This window comes from Ictalurus furcatus, chromosome 2 (assembly GCF_023375685.1).
Source record: "Ictalurus furcatus strain D&B chromosome 2, Billie_1.0, whole genome shotgun sequence".
In the NCBI taxonomy this organism is placed as follows: domain Eukaryota; kingdom Metazoa; phylum Chordata; class Actinopteri; order Siluriformes; family Ictaluridae; genus Ictalurus; species Ictalurus furcatus.
Window position 1 is genome coordinate 31,347,023 of NC_071256.1, and position 20,836 is coordinate 31,367,858.

Below are 20,836 nucleotides of genomic sequence, written 5' to 3' on the forward strand. Positions count from 1 at the left end.
TATGAAACCAAGCCCCAGCTATCTACTCAATAGAGTGCTCAAAGTTGTAATGTTGCAGTTGCCTCTCTCCTGCTCTACACAAATGGTAAATGGTCTGTACTTATATTGCGCTTTCATCCAAAGTGCTTTACACTATGTCTCATTGCTGCATTAACACACACACATGGTAGCAGAGTTGCCATGCAAGGTTCTAACTTGCCATCAGGAGCAACTTGAGGTTTAGTGCCTTGCCCAAGGACACTTCGGTATGTGGAGTCATGTGGGCCGAGAATCGAACCGCCAACCCTACGTTTAGTGGACAACCCGCTCTACCACCTGAGCCCCAGCTTCGAAGATGGTGAAGATGAAGTGTGATGTTAACAACTATAACTCTAACAAAGGCTTTGATGGGATTTAAGCCACCCCAGGATCTCATTCTACTCAGAGGAGAAATGGAGAAATGCCGAAATGCCACATAATGTTCAGATCTCATGTTGTGTAGCATTTGATTATAAAATGATTCATTTTATCCAGGTGATGCACAGTTCAGTCCAGATAGTTGTAGGAAAAGCAGACAAAGCCACAATTAAACACAGTAAATCACTGTAGTTATATAAGTTATCCTAAATACAAGAATTCTGGATGAAGATCTTTAGAATTCTGCCTAAAATGACACTAGTAGTTATAAACATCAGTCCTGATTATTTTCATAAGCACAGCAGTAGCTCTCTTACTTTACTGTCTCACTGCAGTAATGAAATTTCTGATGTAGAAAACAAATGCACGAATCTTTGGCTTTGAGTAAAAGCTACAAACATAAGTCATAAAGCAGCCAGTCAATGCACAAGTGAAACAATCCTGACACAAATACTAGTAATACATACTTATAATAGCAATAAAGTAATATGAATAACTACAAGGAGTGCAGAAATATTACAAAGAGTAATTGCCACTGTTGCTAACATTTTCTTCAAATGTATAAATAGCTTTTTCAATCATTTATTCAACAGGAATAGCAACAGATGTGATATTGATGAAAACAAACAACCACAACAAAAAAAAAACAACAACTGATGGATAGTTTTACAGGCAGAATAACCTTGTTGACGAGAGAAGTCAGAAGACAAGAGGTCAGAGTGATTGAGCCTGATAGGAAGTCTATAGTAACTCAGATAAAATTCCTTTACAACCATGTTGAGCAGAAAAGTATACTCAGCAAAAAAAAAAGTCACATTCAACTGCTTTAATTTGCAGCAAATTTCTTAACATGTGTAAATATTTGTATTAACATAAAAAAATTCAACAACTGAGACATAAACTGAACAAGTTTCACAGACATTTGACGAACAGAAATGGAATAATGAGTCCCTGAACAAAGGGGGGGTCAATATTAAAAGTAACAGTCAGTGTCTGGTGGCCTCCAGCTGCTTTAAGTACTACAGTGCATCTCATCCTCATGAACTGCACCAGATTTGTCAGTTGTTGCTGTGAGATGTTACTCCATTCTTCCAGCAAGGCATTTACAAGTTCTCGATCACGTCTGGGGGGGACACATGGTTACATGTCATTTTCCACTGCAAGGACGATCAGCTGTCCTTCCTGTCTCCCTGTAGAGGAGTCTTACATTACAGACATTGCAGTTTATTGCTCTGGCCACATCTGCAGTCCTCATGCCTCCCTGCAGCAGGTCTATGGCATGTTCACGCAGGTGAGCAGGAACCCTAGGCATCTTTCTTCTGGTGTTTTTCAGAGTCAGTAGAAAGGTCTCTTTAGTGTCCTAACTTATTGTAACTGTGACCTTAATTACCTACCTCCTGTAAACTGTTAGTGTCTTAAGGACTGTTCCACAGGAGCATGTGCAATAATTGTTTATGGTTCACTTATCAAGCATGAAAAACATTGTTTAAACTCTTTCCAATAAAGATCTGTAAAGCTTATTTGGATTTTACAAAATTATCTTTAAAATACAGTCTCCTAAAAAAGGGACGTTTCTTTTTTTTTGGCTGAGTATATATCAGAATGTATATTTGATACTTGTTGAGCTTGTAGGTGCATTGGCTACAACAGCAGAAGACCACATCTGGTTCTACTACCTTCTGCTGAGAACAGGGATATGAGCCTACAGTGGGTGTAGACTCACGAAACATGAAGAGTTGAAGAATGGAACAAGACCCGACAGTGTTTTTCATATTCAACCATCCAAAAATGTGTCTACATTCCCAAATGTGAACAGAAACAGCATATCTGAACTCTTTTTAATATATTAATAACATATACTGTATGTTTCCTGAAACTGATCTCATGAGAAATCAGTATGTGCTTTAAAGAAAAATGCTTTCTGATCTCTGTGTCCGGCACTGGTAAAGACAAGTGACAAATTAAAGACAAAACTGATTCCTTATTTATGATGTCAGGGGCATTCTTCTGGCATGGTTTGGGTCCACACTCCCCCACCCAAACATGTTGCAATAAGTGTTACATCAGTGCTGTCAAGAATGGCCAATGCCTACATTTTAAACGTGTATGAGAAGATGGAATTATGCAGTACCAAAATAACAATCCAGAAATCCAAAAGTCACGTAGTCATGCAAATGTGTAGCTAATTTCAAAACAATAGGAGTTAAATTTATACTGTCTCTGAGCCTCCAGGAGAGTAAATGGAACACTCATGTGGTGGAGAAATGCTCTAGTAGAGTTTGAGAGCGGGAGAAACTTCAGCAGCAGTCCAGGTTCTCACACCAGCAACATTTGTGCTTTTAAACATGAACATGCAAATAGTTAGCCTTATTTAGTTTGTATTTTTATCTCCACAGACACTTCACTTTCTCAAATTAGACTAAAATAAAGACAAAAGACAAAACTGGTATTTACCAAAACCATGCCATCTTTATTTTTTTTTTTACAATAGAAATGTTTAAAAGCATATCAAACATGTTCATATGGGCTGTAAGGAATGATAGGACTTCAAGTTCCCCATTCACTTTCTTCTACTGCTGCTGTTAGTTCCTGATGCCTTCCAACCACAAAAGTTTGCCGTATTCAGTTTTTATGGTTCAGGTTTTCCAAATCATCGGAGGTCCAGTTCTCTGCTCAGTGTGTAATCCAATCCTGTGGATTTCCTTGCTTTCCTGTCTCAGTCTTGACAGGTTGTCTCTGCAGGTTGCTGAGGCTTCGTATTTTTGCGGTATTTACACTGCACCCAGACTCTGTACATGGTCAGCTGTTTCCCCCTGTTCACCTGCAGCCTCCTGTCCACTAAATTCTGCACCTTCTCCAGACCAGCTCCACAGAACAGATCATGTAGCTCTTCTGTAAAAACAGGGGAAGGGAAAAGAGACGGACAAAAGAATAAAAGCGAGTAGGAAGTGCAAATTATTATTATTACAGTTCTCATTTACCATGTTTTATGGCTCCCTTGCTTTCTAACATACTCATGTAATACTCAAGTAATGTAGCAGAAATTATTTTGGAAAAAAGGTAGCCACTGACAAAGACATTACTAACAAGATTGCGGATGCTGTAATGGATGCGCCACTTATTAACATAATCAGGATAGCATCATTTTGCATTAGTCTCAGGCCAGCCGAGTCCATATAAAAGAACAGGGTTAAAAATACCTTGTGTATAAGAAAGGTATACCTACTGAGTTCATCTGTCACTGCCAACAACAACAAAGTGGTTGCAAATTTTCTACAAGCCATATTCAGAGTTTAGTTAAGGACATAGTAAGGAGTTAATACTGAAATTGCACACATCGTTGTTTAGATTTCAGTAGTAACTATGAACTTAAGTGCTACTCGTGCAGTTGTGTGGGAGTTTACCCTAAAACAAAGGTGTGTCTCAGTTGATCTTGGACTTTAGTTATTTCTGGGGTGAGATCAGCTAGCAAGGAGCACTATTAAGTCCAGTGCCACTGATGTAATCAAAATATTTACATAGACAATTATGCATGCATAAATATCATCGTATAAGCAGATAATAATGGTTGAGGCCATATTGTTATATTAAACCAATGGGGTCCAAAAGAGCACTAGTGAAAATGCTTCTATTTTGCATTCTTTTCTAATTTAACGCAATCATTTTCATTCAAAATCATTCTACTGACAACAACTTGAGTGGAAAGTGGAATCTTTTAAATATTTACGTGAATTTCAGAGTTTTTTTTAGTATTTGGTATGTCCCCTTTTTGCTTTAATGACAGTGTGCACTCAAGCGGACATGAGCTTGAGAAGCTTGTGCAAAACCTTATGACCCATTTTAGATCAAATCCATTAGAGTTTCGGCTGAAAACGGGCTTCAATAGAAGTGATTAGGCGTGAGGAAAATCTGACCTTTTGTGTGATATTGACCAGTTAACATGGTCAATATCACAAACTTGCTTACATTTAAATAGGAAATGTAATCATAGGAATGCACTATTAGAAATAGTGCAGATATTGAACATTTACTTACTTTTTCACTTATTTAATATTTCAAATTTCTCAAACCTTCTGTTTATTTTTTACTTAAGTATAAATATAAAATAATTATAAAAATATTTTCAGTGTGGTCTCAGACTTTTGGACCCCATTGTATAATACTATTATAATAATATAATAGTACTATTTTAGTTCTACACTAATGGAGGTTTTTGAGTCACAACAGTACTGTAAACATGGCTGCAGTGTTATCTGGGCAGCTGGATCATGATATAGCTTAGCAGTGTGTGTGTGTGCGTGTGTGTGTGTGTGTGTGTGTAGGGCTCTTTACCTTGAGTGAAAAAATAGACTCGCGTTCCGTCTCCTCTGACATAGAAATTTTCAGATAAACACCTTCCTAAAATGGGAGAACACACAACTTAAACCTTGAACAAAATTATTACAAAACATGAGCAGCATGACACACACACTAGAGACATTTTAAAGTTCTGACCCTTTTTAAAGCGAAGTTGGGCCATGTCATAGCGTCCATAGTCCCGCAGTAACAGAACTCCTCCTGGTTTGAGCAAACTGGCCAGCTTACGGATAGAGCTTTGCATCCTGGGGGGGGGCAATTAATTAAAAGGTGACGTTAATAATCTTATTTTGTATTATAATTTTTAGATTATTAATAATAATATTGATACTATTAGCATCTTACATGAAATGAAACTTTATGATTAATTGGAAATTTCAATATTTTTTTCTTCATGCTTCATTAAATTAAGCACATTGATATACAAGTATAATAATGTAAATTTAAATGTATTTTATTTTTATGTTAACATACTGTACTATCTTAAACATTGGATCTCAGAACAATTTTTGACAGAGGAAACTTAAATAGATTTTTAAGCTGATTGGGTGAAAAATCTGAATGAACGTGTTTAATGTTGATATTAGACAATCATTTTCAGGAAAGGTGCCAATAATTGTGGAGTCGACCGCATGTACACCTGAGGCTAGGGACAGATGACATGAACTCGAATGAATCTCCCCTTACACGTCGACTCACTCACTTTTCAGGGTGGAGAGCGGAGAGGACGAATATGAGAACGATGACATCGAGGCTCTGCTCTGGCATTGGATAAGTAGCTGTGACATCACTCAGGTCATGGACGAAGGCGTGACATCGAGATGGGTTGTACTCCGGATTAGACTGCAAGTTAATTAATCGGACTGTCAGTCAAGCGACATGATTAAAATAGATACGAAGACCACAACCCACCAACTGCAAATAAAAATGACAAGTATCAAAGAGGGACGCTAATACTGACTGGGCATCGCGTTCAGACAAGCCACATGGAAGTTAACAGAGTACATGTTATTTTTAGTCTTCTTACAATCCTGACACGCTGCACTAGTGCAGTTCAGCAATAAAAATGGATAAATTTCCCCGTCCATCTACCTCCACTAAACAAATCTTAAATTGCCTACTCATGCATTATTCTGGACCGTTACTGAGTACTAACACTAACCTGTTTACCTATTACAGTTAGTGTTTGAATTTTAAAAACCTCTCACATCGCCTTCAAATCTACCGAATGCTCTGTTTTGTGTGTGTCTTAGATAAGTAAATACGTTTGAATTAAAGGTTCGGGATTTTGATTTAAATTGCAGTTCATGACAACAATCGGGATAACAGTGGAAAGTTTTAAGAGAGAGAGTTTGTCAGGGTGTTTAATTCCGATGTGCATAAAATCCCTAAAATTTTTAGAGTTCAGCTTGGAAACCTGACGGACTGGGATGTTTTGGCTTTGATGTGCTGTCCGTTGGGTGCTGCTTTTAAATCTTCTGGATGTACGTAAGATATGCAGGTGAGTGTGTGAACAGTGTCATTTGCGTTGCTGCTGCTTCTGCACATGCACGCAAAATCATGCATCCTGTCAAGTGTAAACCTGCCTCCCTGGTTCGTGTCGGGTCACATCACAGCACCCCGGTGAGGATCGTTTTCCTATAACATCATCCCATTATTTCACCATTATTACACTACCCACTAGACTGGTGCAAAGAACATTCATTTGCTTTTTAGTCACTTTTATTAAACATGTGCATGTTCCTAACATGCACATAAAAAAATAAAATCATAATGTCCATTAGTGGTCATTTGCCCAAAAGTTTGGGAACCCATGGGTTAAAGGAACAGTTTGGCCCAAAGTGAAACGTGTAAATAAAGTTACGTCTGAAGTTTGATTCTTTAGTTTTGCACTGAGGCACCACTTACTGAGGTAAGGTATGCTTATAGCTACCAAATAACTACTGAATATGTGAATTAAATAATTAAGTATAAAAATCCATGCTGAATACTTCACTCTTCAGGCAGCAGCTATAGAATGGCTGACATGACTCCAAATGTTTTGCCCAGAAAGAAAGCGGTCCAGGCTTCAACATTGCTACTACTGTTTTTAAGTTTTTCAGTGGAATTTTGTGTGCTTTTAAAGATAACATGATGCCGTACTGTATCTGAAACAACAAATCATTTTGTTTATGAAGAAAAGGGAATTACAGTCAAGGCAAGTGCAGTTTGCATGCTAAACTGGATGCTATAAACTTCCCTTATTGTTAGCTACATTAGACGCAAACTACATACAGCAAACACGTTGATGGGTCCATGTACAATGCCCTCATTTGTGTTTTTTATTTCATTTTGAAATAATGAAATAAAAATTTCAAAAACAACAACAACTAAAAAAACAAAAACCCTCATATAAACTAGATGTTCAAAATATTTTTTTGCTTTTAAAATAAGAGATCTTACAAAAAAACCCATTGTATTTCCACTGTTTGTTTGTTTATCCACCTGAAAATGAATGTAATGGATTTTAAATCAGTCCCTCCAGGATTTCACAGGTTTTTGTGATTGCAGAAATTAACGCGAAATCAAGCAAACATCGCAATATTCGGAGGAACTTGCGATTTTTCAAAATTACCGCAGATTCGTGTTAAGACGCGTCATGTGATGTCATCACTACACGCATTCAGCCAAAAGCCTCTTCGATTCACATGCGCTGAACATGAGTACAGCTAAAAAGGTCTCATTTATCAACAAACATCACTGTGAAAGACCGTGCAAAACAATTTCATGCGATTTTTCCTCAAAAATCAAAACAGCAACAAAAAAAACCTCGCAGCAAAATCAAGCATTTTTAGATGCGACAATCACAAAAAAAACTTACTTTTGATCACAAACGATCACAAAAAACACTTACCTTGACGAGGTCAATAGCTGTGCTAGAGAAATCACAGCAGTACACAAAAAGGCCTGGATCACTGTAGAAGAAAATATGTTCAATATGACAATATGTTCAAACATATTTGTGAATATAATTACTATGGAATAAAACAATCTATTAAAGGAACACTCTAGCATTTTTCAACCTAATATTTATCCATAGCATCTGCAGGGTACGTGTGGTTACTACAGACAAGAATTTTGAGTCGTTTCCCTGTACTGAGCAGATAAGAGAAAATTATTGGGGGCAGTTGTTTGCCACCTCAACAACTGCCCTTAGACTTGCATTTAAAGTGAATTTCAGATAAACAGTTTTTCTTTTTTTTCAGTTTATAGAAAATATAGTTGAAATTGTGGTAAATCACACGTACACTACAGACATGGTGGCTAGAGAATAGATTACAAGCACCAGAATGTTCCTTTAATGCTGTGTTTTATTATCCTAATGTCTTACTTGTTTGTCTTGAGAATCGGGAAGACTGTATTGCCAACTCCACAGCCTACCTAAGGCAAAACACACACGCTTATTTACAGAAAGACTAATAGATCATCACCCCCCCCCTCCCCCAAGGTTTGCATATGTGCCTGCACACATTTATCAACTGTATGCACACATGCATATCACACATACTGTATATCAGCTGACTGACCTCCAGAATGCGGTAAGAGGCTGAGGCTCCAGGAAACACTGCTGTTTCTTCTGTGGCAGGCGCATGCGTCTCTTCACCATTCAGTTCCAGCTTTGCTGTAATCTGCACGAGCTCCTGGTCTGACGTTGTTCCTTCTCCAGAACTCTGCGAATGCTGAGGGCCGAGCTCAGGGAACTCGGTGAAAAGCCAGTGGCGGTCCTTAAAGAAGCGGTTCTCGTGGATGCCATAGAAGTCGTTCCAGTACTCATTTGCTCTATTCTCAAAATCATCTGTTTAAAAAAAAAAAAAGAAAAAGGGAATAACACCTTGAAAAGGTGTACAAACCAACAAGCACACACAACTCCTGGTAGAAAATTTATGCAGGCAAAAAAAAAAAAAACCCCAATAAACCTGGTCCTACATTATTATGGAATTATTTCGCTGTCAAGAGTGATTTTATGTAAATGACACAATGGTAGGCTTTTTTAAAAACCACAAATCCATATGATCTTTTATTTATAGTTACATTAAATGTCATGCAACAAGTTAGTTTCTACTATCACTTACGTTATAACAGTTCTAAACAGTCGCTCCCTTGTCTGCCTCTCTTTTTTCTTTCTTTTGATGTTTTATCATCGTGTTACAGAGAAACCACAAAGCCATCCTTCCTGAAAACTTTCCCTGTGTCTGAAATCAGCTTTAAAGGAACAGCTTTACCTCTGATTGTTACAAAGAACTGACACTGGGGACTCCTTCAAATAAATAAATAAATAAATAAATAAATAAAGACCTGGCCATGTTTTTTTTATTTTTATTTATTGTGTACTTGGTTAGAGTGTTGATTTATATCATGATAGCATTATTGCAAACACCAATATCTCACTAAATATCACAAAAATAAGGTTCTGAATATAAAAACTTTTTCTATATTACATACAAAGACATAGCAGTGCCTGTACTTTTACTATTATTTTTAAGTTAACTTTAACACCCAACATATTGTTCACTACAAGATAATTTAATGTGTGTTACTGTGATTAGTGATTAATAGTGAGATGCACACACACACACACGCACCTTGTTTCTCTGCTGGAAGAGGCTCACTGTTCTCCTGCACTTTTCTCCGGGCTGCATCTTCCTGCTCTTCAGACCACTGCACATTATCCCTACACAGAAAACACACAGCCCTTATTAACCAGCTCTGTTACACCCCAGTCCACTGTTCTAATGTGAGATTCTGAAATATAAATTCATATCAAATGACTACTTGAGCTAAATGACTATAAAAACAGATCGAGTTGCCAGATTATTAGGTCCAAATACCATATAGGCCACAGTGAAATGCTGGTACAAGTGATCACTCTTAGGATCGTAAAATCACTGAGTACACTCACAGCACGTTATGGGACAAACCTCATTTGTTGGTCGAACTAAAGGTGTACAGTCCTCTTTTTTATGCAGCATTATAGGAAAAATAATCAATAACGGGGTGGTGTGTTACCACGCCAAAGATTATTTTCCAATAACAGCATGTCCCAAAGTGTTTTGTTCCTCTTATAGGTCTCTTATAGCATAGGCAGTTTGCCTGTGTTAATTTACACATATGGCATAGCTTTTAACTTTTTGTAGTTAGGTTGAATGTTGTAGAATGTCTTGAAAGTTTCTGTCATATCTTTTCACTTATAACAGCTAAAAACAGTCAAGGTGCACGTACAGCGACTCGCAGCGACAGGGTGACCGGAGAGCATTCGTTTTCAATGAGGGCTGGTGATTTCCGGCGACATGAGCGACCACTGGCGACTGGACGTAGACGTGTCCAGTGACGTGACAAAGTTGAGAAAAGTTTCGTTTTGGAGTGAGTTGGTGCAGCGACTACCAACGGGAGTGAAGACAGTAGCGCCCACGTGATCCGCCATGCTGCCTGTATGTCTGAACTGTTTCGTGGACCCAGAAAGTCCGGCAATTGTGCTTTCACCGCAGAATGATGGCCGAAGTGACAAATTCTCACTGGAGGATATGATTTGCATATGTATGTATATATATATATATATATATATATATATATATATATATATATATATATACACACACACACACACACACACACACACATATATATATATATATATATATATATATATATATATATATATATATATATATATATATATATATATGTTTGAAAATTTTATACACAAATGCACTCCATCTAGAATGTTTCATTTTAGTGGCAAGAAAACTGGTTTGTTGTCAAAAATAAAATGCTAGTCGTGCCACCCATTGATAAACGTTACTATGGAAACCAGTAGTAGACGCCTATGGCGTCTTCATAGCACAGCAACTGCGATTTGCAGCGATAAAATCGCTGTATGTATGAACATACCTTCATTCCTTCGCTTCTTTCTGGTTAATAATAAGAAATAAAAAATTGATGGTCATGTTACTGAAAAAGAAAGAAAAAACACACAAAAATACAAAGCAAAGCCATCCGTTCGATGACGGGAAACTTTTTCCCCAGCTTTACGTCTTGCTGTTATAAAATGCTGACACTGGAGACTCCTTCCAAAAACACTCAGAAAAGGTCTCGATCACGGAAAACCTCACCACATCAACACCACATTTGTCTCCAACTTACAAAACAGTAACTACTATAGGATGAGCACTTTAATATAAACTTGTGATTTGAATTACAGATGGAAGCACTGTCAGGGCTGCTGTTATAGGAAATTAATCAACCTTTTTGACCAATCAGAATAAAAATAAATAAATAAATAAATAAATAAATAAGCAGCTATGGAGCAGCATAGAAGCACATGTCTACATGTGTAGCAGGACAACTCAATGTATTTCAGATAGAATGAGTAAGCGATGACGTAGCAATCACGTGTTCCAGACACTGCGTCCTAAACAGTGTACTACAGCAGGGGTTCTCAAACTTTTCCAGGGCAAGGCCCCCCAAATGGCATTAAGATTTGACCGAGGCCCCCCTTTTGCAAGATGTCTTTAAAACACATTAAAAATACAGACTTCTGAATATACCCCCCCTTTTTTTTATTAATAATTACATCTTACATCTTTACATTACATTATATTAGGAATTGATTGTGTGTGTGTGTGTGTGTGTGTGTGTGTGTGTGTGTGGTTGTCTGAGAGTGAGAAAGAAAAAATCATGTATTTATTTATTTTTCACACCAAATTGTTGAGGCCCCCCTGGCGCCCCCACTTTGAAAACCACTGTACTACAGTACTGAGCAGTATGTAAATATAGCACGCTGCTTATAGTAACTATGGGAACTTGTTTACTCTTTAGTGCTGTAGTGTAGTGCGCGTTTTTGGATGTAGATGTCCGAACAAGTAAATGATTCATTGAGAGCATTCAGTTGAAACCCAGGACGAAGACTGTAAATGTATAAATGTAATAAATACATATTTAAACCCTCCCCAAAATGTCGGGAATTATTCAGTTTAAAACACACCCCTAAACCAGCCATATTTATAAACGTTAATAATAAGGAAAGGTGTGGAAAAAGAGAAAAAGCACTGTAAGTGTGTTCAGAACAGCTAGTGATATTCTTCACATACCAGGCGTTGTGCTGGAACACTTCCCGCGGGTCTGTAAGGAAGCGGGTACCGAACTGAGGCCGCTTAAGCCCGTCTGCCGGATCTGGTGTCGGTCCATTCGCAGAGTCTGTCATGTTCTCCTCTGCTAGCATACCGGCAATGTTTCCCTCCACCCGTATTCCGACTAACCCCACCTCCTGCGCTAGGATTGGCTGGGAATTCTCCGCCCCCTCCCCGCACACCCAGACACGGAATGTAATAACGCACAGCATGGGTTCTCAGAGGCTTTGTAAACATAATTATTATAATTTATATATATATATATATATATATATATATATATATATATATATATATATATATATATATATATATATATTAACCTTTTACTTTCTGTAAAAAAAACATTAACGAACCCACACACACAAACAATAACAGCAACTGAAACCACATTTCCTTATGATCACAGCAGAAATTAATTAATTAAGTTCATTTATTTATCTATTATTAATGTGTGTATTTATTTGTTATGTATTATTATTGTTTATTTGTATGTATTATTTATTAATGTATGTATGTATTTGTTTGTATATTGTCAGTCATTGTTCCTTATTATTTATTTATTTTATTAATTATTATTTAATAAGTTTTCTATTCAATTATATTTGCACATGAGCCATGTACAGTTGTATTCGCCCAAGCAATGATGTAAACAACTTTATTAAAATGAGTTAGATTTAAACTGTAAAGTTCATAAGAGTTAGTGGCTATTTAAATTAAATAGTAACTACAGCAACGATACGATAGTAGTAGTTGATTGTGATCACCATCATTATATCATAAAATAAAACAGCAACAACGATAATAATAATAATAATAATAATAATAATAATAATAATAATAATAATAATAATAATAATGGACAGAGCCCTGAAGTACCCACTTTTCATTTTTCTTTTATTTTCTATACTTTTCTTTCTTGGTATGTGTTAACAAAATATGTTCATACACATTGGTTTTATCTGTTAAGAGTTTTAACAGCTTTAAAAGTCTAGTAATTTTTTTTGGAAAAAAATAAAAACATTTTAATATAAACATTTACGTTATTCATAAAAGATGCAAATGCAGTAACATCTTGCTGATCCCACAGGGGTCAGTTCTGGGTGCACTGCTCTTTTCTATCTACACTACATCTCTGGGGCAGGTGATTGAGTCTCATGGCTTCTCATACCATTGCTATGCTGATGACACCCAGCTCTATTTGTCCTTCCAGCGTGACGATCCATCTGTCTCTGCACGTATCTCTGCTTGCCTGTCAGATATCTCGGTTTGGATGAGGGAACACCACCTTAAGCTCAACCTGGCAAAATCTGAGCTTCTTGTCATTCCAGCCTGTCCCTCAATCAACCACACCTTCACTGTACAGCTCAGCTCAAGCACACTCAAGCCAACCAGGATGGCCAGGAACCTTGGGGTGATTCTCGATGACAGCTTGACCTTTACAGACCACATCTCAACAACTGCACGGTCCTGTAGGTTCATCCTGTACAATATCAAGAAAATCAGACCCTACCTCACTGAACAGGCTACACAGATACTAGTCCAGGCTCTTGTTATCTCAAAACTGGACTACTGCAACTCACTACTTTCGGGCCTCCCGGCCAGCTCCATCGAATCCCTTCAGATGATTCGGAATGCAACAGCATGCCTTGTCTTCAACCAGTCCAAGAGAACCCATGTCACACCCCTCTTCATCTCCCTCCACTGGCTTCCTGTAGCCGCCCGCATCAAATTCAAGGCCTTGATGCTCACCTACAAGACCTTGTCTGGAACAGCACCCTCCTACCTCAACTCTCTCCTGAAGGCTTACGTTCCCTCATGCAATCTGCGATCATTCAATGACCGACGCTTAGTAATGCCTACTCAGTGTGGCTCAAGGTCCTTTTCAAGAACATTCAAACTACTTGTTCCTCAGTGGTGGAATGAACTTCCAACCTCAATCCGGACCACAGAATCTCTCACCATCTTCAAAACACAGCTAAAGACCCACCTCTTCCGTGAACACCTAACCAACCCATAAAATAAAATAAAATAAAAAAAAATTTACTCTGGCACTTACACCTCTACTCTGCGGACTTTGCTTCTTCTGGAACTCAATTAACGGCTCTTGTATGGTAGCACTACTTGTATTGTTCTCTGCTTGATATATCGCTTTGCTTGTATTTCCTCATTTGTAAGTTGCTTTGGATAAAAGCATCTGCTAAATGAATAAATGTAAATGTAAATGTAAATATAATCCAGTCTCATCATATTAATCACGTTCTAATCTTATTCTAATATTATAATTGTCTAAAATTCATTTATTATTGTAAGCTGTAAAACCAAGAATCACATTCACAGTTAAAATATGAGAAATATTTTCTCTTTGTATAAATGCAAAAAATAAAAAAAAAGAATAAATAAAATAAAGTTCACAGAAAGAGCCATCCTTGACTTTAGTAAGAATTTCAGTATATCTGTGAATACATGTAGTAGTAGTATGTAACATTTTACTTTGTTATTTCACTTCTGTGGTAAGGTGGGGGAGAATGTTCTGGAAATAAATGTTTATACATCAAAATAAAACACATAAAGCAGTGTGTTTGGAATCATGGCACCAGTGCTGCAGCAGCTCTGTCACAAATTTTTTTTTTTTTTAAATTGTATCGTTTATGCTAAAACTGATCAGCTTATTTGAGAAATTACTCTGTGACATTAGATTCATTCACAAATAAAGTTTATTAACCACATTCATTTTAAACCAGCGCCATCCAGAATTCAGAGAGGGGACGTCTGAATGTGTGTGAACTATGAACCAATCACAACGCGGGAGGCGGGACTATAGGAAAACGGGTAGGAAAAATGAATTCGGCGGCATGCTTATATCACAGAGCGCCGCCATGTTGTTTTACATGAACCGGATATAGTCCGAGCCCCCCTTCCCCGCCCCCGTTTCTCAAAATTCATGTGAACAACATCGCCATCTATCGGCTGCTACGAAAATAATAGTAGCTCAACAAACATTTGTATTGTTTCTGGTATGATGAATAAAGTGATAATTATTACAGAACCAAACAGAACATCCGAGAGTGTTTATTTATTTAAAAATGGTTTGAAATAAAAACATTGAAAGCACAAAATGAACTGCCAGGAAAATCTATGTGGAAAAAGCTACCTATGTGGATAAATGGTTAAATCTAAGTCACACAGATTGCTAAATATATGTTTAAATTAATGTTAAGTAGTTCTCTGGTTTCATGTTTTTCAAGCAGCACTGAACTTCACATAATTATATTCTGTGCATGACAGTAAAAATGTGAAAATCTCTGAAAAGTGGCAATTTTTCAAACTAGTGGGCACAATAAATACAGATTGAATTTATATATATATATATATATATATATATATATATATATATATATATATATATATATATATATTTTATGAAAACGATTTACCATAGGCACTGAATCATATCATTGAGAGCAGAAAAAAACACAGTGGAAGCATATTTTCTGAGATATTCTGCTTTTTTCCATGGCATGAAAAATAAGTCAATAAAAAGAACACGAGGAATTGATTGGATTTGGCTCTCTGCCTGACATTTTCACGAATGACTGAATCCGCCAAACTCCAAGCTCCATCAGCATCTGAGCCGCTGCTTCCATGGCAACTAAAGTTCCAAAGTATTGCACTGAAACTCAAGAACACGATGCAGTATCTATGGCAACCAAAGTTCCAGTGGGTGATGTGACAAGTGTACATGAGCGCTGTCCTCTGAGGTTTACACCCCACTCACACGATCCCAACACTAAACTACATTAGATGTTCTAATTGGTTGTTGTGACAACTCATCAACTTTTTCAGCAGTCATTATTTCAAAATCTAAAAGCCAGGCTAATTAATTTTAACATGGCTTTAATGTCATGACAGTATAAGGCCTACTGCCTAATGGAGGCTCTAGTGATGTGCTGAAGGGTCATGTGATCTGGCATGTGCCCCTGCCAGGAAGGCAATATGTCCCTAATATACTAATAGACTGTGTAAATGCCAGAGGCGTCTACTTCAGTTTCTACTGCGTTCAGTTTCCATAAAATTTACATCTACATTGTATGATTTTCCTCACGGAAACTGACAGCATCCTTTTGTTTATATACCTCAGCATTATCCATCATTATACAACGATTAGTTCCAGTCCACTAATTTGATTTGTTGAGCAGCGTTCCAAGAGTGACTATTATTCCTATAACTGCACTAGGACATTTCACTGTATGTATCACTCCACTCGTCTGCGTTCGCCACATAAAATTCCACTTCCTAGATCGAAACCGTTACTACAGTAGAGTTAGTGACATCATCAGTGGACATGGCAAACAATACATTTCAGAAATATAACTTTTGATTTTGAAAGCTCGTCAGATGAAAAGGAAGAAGGGATGAAAATTTTACCAGAAGCACCTTTAATGTGAATGTACAATTAGTCAGCTAGCCGACATGCTATAAAGTGAGTGTAACTCCTTTGGAATCTATTTCCACTAGCAGAACAAAAATAAACAGAACATTTGGCCATATTGTGTCTGAAATGTCAATTACTCAATGTTAATTTATTTTTTATACAACTACTGTATAAAAGGAATGTCACATTTGCAATCGTGTGGTGACACTGAAAGCGATTTTGCTTAAATATAGTTAAGATAGTCAAAGATTATCTTTCAATTCCTAAAGAAAACATTAAAACTCTTTTCATTTATCACATAATCATGCTGGTATTTTTAACATTCCTTAGTTTTTATGAATGGTTTATTAATTTATGCATATTTATTAAAGCCTCTTTGATTTGATTTGATTATATATTGTTCATGGCTTTTTTTTTTGCTATTTGTTTTCCTATAATGTGTAGAATTGTGTTGGTGACCCTGAAAATACGCTAATGCAATTAACATTAACTGTTTATCTGCTTAAAAATTTGAAGCCATAAGAAAATGTAGAAACACTAACTCCACCATTAACCCTATTTTTTGTAACTTATCATACAGACTGAGTTTTGAGAGTTGTTATAAATTGCTTTGTAAGAATGTGACCATGTTTTGGTCCATGTTTTGGTATATTATCATATACGTTAGCAAAGCCAACTGGCCAAACAGTGGAACTTCTTCTCCAGTAGGTTGTAGATTAAGGTGGCTTCGCTGTAAAAAAGAAAAGTACAAGAAGTCATTCTTGCCCACTGCTATCCGACTCGACAACGAGTCAACAACGAGGTTGGGGAGCTATGTGGACATTGGAGACGATGGACATGTCCACTGATTTTGCATGCCCAGCTACTACACCGGATATTGCACAACAATTTTTACATAGGGTCACTGCACATCCTTACACATGCATTGCCACTTTACCCATGACTTTACTTATGACCACTGTACATTTTTATACAAACACTACCACAACTGCTCATCTAACTGCTCAGTTTTAAGCCTGCCAACATAATATATTTCATACATTTAATCTGTACAGGAATCTTAGTACGTAAATAACTTGGATTTTCAATAACTTGGAAGATGGAAAAGGTTAAACATTAAAGACAGTTTTTCACAGGTGTCTCTGCTCATATTTGCCAAGGGTGTCAATATTAGTGGAGGGCACTCTACCTATCTATCTATCTAAAACCCTAGAATGTTATGCAAACATACTACATACTGGCTGAGGGTTTGCTCATGAGTACATTCATGATAAGATATTTGAAATATAGACATAGTCAGTGGTGTGTCAGAGCTGAGGTTTTGGGTTTGAAATTGGTGGTAAATTTGTATGGATGCATTGTATGCCAGCACAGATACTCTTTAGGCATGAAAGTAGTTAGAATGAGAATGAGAGGCAGTGAGAGGACTAGAGATGTGTTGTTTGTGATCTTGAAGAATGATCAGGCTGCTTTAATCAGGCAGTCAGTAAAAGTTAACCGGCTGATGGCAGCCACTTTAGTTGGGAGGTTTTTCTCTTTCGTCTTGTACTCAGTAACTGTGAGTTACATTCATGTGCACAAATAAGTTCTTATACTGAAAAAATATTGAGCAATCATGAGTTACAAATACGACCCCAATTCCAAAAAAGTTGGGACGCTGTGCAAAATGTAAATAAAAACAGAATTGCAAATCTCATAAACCCATATATTATTCACAATAGACCATAAAAAACCAAAAACACATCAAATGTTTAAAGTGAGGAAATGTACCAATTTAAGGAAAAAATAAGATAATTTTGAATTTGATGGCCACAAAATGTTGTGTTACTAAAAAGAAGGAGAAGAGCGGCGTGTGATATAAAGAAGGGACAATTCAACCAGCATCACATCCCAAATTTATTTTCGGTCCAGTTCTACAAGCCCAACTCTGCTGGGAAGCATGGAGAGGATAAGTCCCACAGGAAAGAAATTTCGGAGTAAGCCCCAACTGGCCCATTATCTCGGCAACTCCATGGACCTGAGCTCCTTCGACTTCCGTACTGGCAAAATGATCATGAGTAAACTGAACAAGAGCAGACAACGCCTACGCTACGAGCACAGCAGTCAGAACAAGGGTAAGCCTGATTTAAACACCTCTCTACCGGTGCGACAGACGGCGTCCATCTTCAAGCAACCTGTTACAAAAGTCACAAACCATCCGAAAAACAAAGTGAAGACAGACCCGAAAAAGCTGTTGATCAGCCAAGACAGCTCTTCTGGGAGAAGAAGCTAAGTGGACTGAATGTGTATGACATAGCTGAGGAGTTGATGAAGACTATGGGTCTTCCCAAAGGCCTTCAAGGGGTCGGCCCAGGGTACTCAGATAAACGCTGCTGTCTGCCATCGCCAGCGCCTTGCACACCAGCAGCGCCCCATTACAGGCCAGCTCTCTGCTGCTGTGGAGAAAAACCCCGGAGTCTGGCTCAACAGCACGCAGCCCCTCTGCAAGGCTTTTATGGTGACCGATGAGGACATCAGGAAGCAGGAGGACCTGGTGTACAACCCGAGGAAGAGGCTGGAGGACGCTCTCATGGCTGACATGCTGGCTCAAGTAGAAGAGACCGACAGCGACACAAAGTCGGTGAAGGAGGAGACCAACGGCAGTGATGAAATGGAGACACTATAGCCACGATTGCATTAATGGTCTCCTGTGCTGACCTACAGGATATTAACCAGGACATAAAAGCTCATGCTGTCTCTTGATGGAAAAGTAACACTTCCTACTTTTTGCAGTGACCCTCCAATTGAACTGTGAAACTTTCTTTCTCACAGGCAGTTTCTAGGAACTTTTTCACCTTTTGTAATTTTATAAAAAAACATTTTGGTTTGTGTTAAATCTGTCCAAGTTTATGTCTTGCCATACTCCAACTACATGTTCTCACAAGCACAGAGTATGCGTTAAGTGCTATCTGCAATGCGTCACATGACCTCATGATGAGAGCTTTTTGATTAGACTATGCTAGATAGGAAGTTTATGCAACGCTGGGTTCTTGTCAAGTGAATCGTCAACCTTATGATACGATTATACTCATCAAGGGGGTTATAAACTCAATAACGGTTAGGACGAAACGTAAAATATAGGCGTACAGATATAACCACTCCCTGTCAATTAACTCTGAAATAGGTTGACATCCCTGGAACTAATCTTTTCATTATTGGTGCTTTTCTTTTCCGTTCTGCAGGTCATTACTATGTTGTGTGTCGTTCTTCTTGTCAGTGAGTTTTAACGGCTTACAGTTATACAGTTAATATACAGTAACTACAGTAATATAAGAAATGGTGGCTCTAAATTTTTTAAACACTTAGTGTTAAACATATTCCCCTTAAAGTGCCAGACAGTGACGTGTTAAAACTCTAAAATTATTCATGCGCAAAGGGCTTCAGGTGACTCCAGATCAAGACTGTTAATAAGGAAGTTCTTGTCCACGTCGCACTTATAATAACTACCAGGAAGATATTTCATTTCGAAAATCATTTTTAGTGTACAGTCCTCACTGCTTTTATGATTATAACCAAAAATGGTTCTGAACACTGTTTAAAAGGCATTGCTTTCCAACACATGTCATTTCTTCTCAATGATCAGGCTTTGTATTTTGTAAAATTGGGGCTAAATGTCCAACAGGTTGTTGGTGGACATTTTATTATTGCTGTGTAAAGAAAGTGTATATACTAAAACCAACCTGTTATTTGGTGCTGCTTATTCAATAGGTCATTTGTTTTCCACAAATATAGTGCTTTTTTTTTTTGGGAACCACAAATTAAGTTTGTACAAAAAGCTATGACTAGCATTGCCAAAAGCTCAGGGCAGATGTGGTGAGTCTGTTTAGAATTACGGACGTTTAGTCATCATTAGACAAACAGAAAATGAAATGTTACTATGCTAAATAGAATGCTGCTTAGCCACAAAAGGCAAGAGAGACAAAAGGTTGAAAATGGGTACTGCTTCGTTGACCAACTCTGTTATGAAATCCAATTCATGAATGATGATTAATTCACCTTGTCCATTTCGATGTCACAGTTTTCAGCTGGAAATCTGATTAAGGAAGGACTGTTTTGTTGACTTTTTATCAGTGGCCCGTATTCACGTTTTATATGTATACTTTTTTTGTGTGTGTGTGTTTTTTTTTGTTGTTTTTTTTGGAATACAATTATTTTACATATAAGCTGTTTGATGCTGTCAAAGCTAAATTAAATTAGATTTTGTATTTTATAAAGCTAGTTATTTTGTCTGATTGGGGTTTCACTTTTAATAAATGAAACTTTATGCAGTCTTGGGTGCTTAAGATGATTTGTTTGAAATGGGCTTAATTTTGTACATTTTGAGTAATAAAATGAATCTTTTGATTAAAAAAAAAGTGTTACTAAAAATAAACAGCTGGAGGAATATTTTGCAACTAATCAGGTTAATTGGAAACAAGTCAGAACATAATTGGGTATAAAAAGA

At 37.3% G+C, this 20,836-nt stretch overlaps 1 protein-coding gene and 1 pseudogene across 1 annotated transcript; one reads left to right on the forward strand and one right to left on the reverse strand.

Annotated features, from left to right (window-relative positions):
• Nucleotides 1–2,527: 2,527 nt before the first annotated feature.
• Nucleotides 2,528–12,063, reverse strand: mettl2a (methyltransferase 2A, methylcytidine). The gene is made up of 9 exons (XM_053614517.1): nt 11,880–12,063; nt 9,375–9,463; nt 8,319–8,587; nt 8,123–8,172; nt 7,646–7,706; nt 5,456–5,595; nt 4,891–4,997; nt 4,729–4,794; nt 2,528–3,288 (listed from the first exon to the last, which is right to left on the reverse strand). Exons 1-9 carry the CDS (start codon nt 12,008–12,010, stop codon nt 3,113–3,115), a joined length of 1,089 nt encoding a protein of 362 aa, XP_053470492.1. The 5' UTR covers nt 12,011–12,063; the 3' UTR covers nt 2,528–3,112.
• Nucleotides 12,064–17,435: 5,372 nt separating this feature from the next.
• LOC128601375 (methyl-CpG-binding domain protein 3-like) lies at nt 17,436–20,747 on the forward strand (annotated as a pseudogene).
• The last annotated feature ends 89 nt before the right edge of the window (nt 20,748–20,836 follow it).

Excerpts from the sequence above, each read along its gene's own strand:
- mettl2a (XM_053614517.1), bottom strand. The coding sequence starts at position 12,010 with ATGCTAGCAGAGGAGAACATGACAGACTCTGCGAATGGACCGACACCA. Across the intron at positions 9,464-11,879 it reads GTGTTCCAGCACAACGCCTG|GGATAATGTGCAGTGGTCTG; the intron begins GTATGTGAAGAA and ends TTTTCTGTGTAG. Across the intron at positions 8,173-8,318 it reads CCTCTTACCGCATTCTGGAG|GTAGGCTGTGGAGTTGGCAA; the intron begins GTCAGTCAGCTG and ends GTTTTGCCTTAG.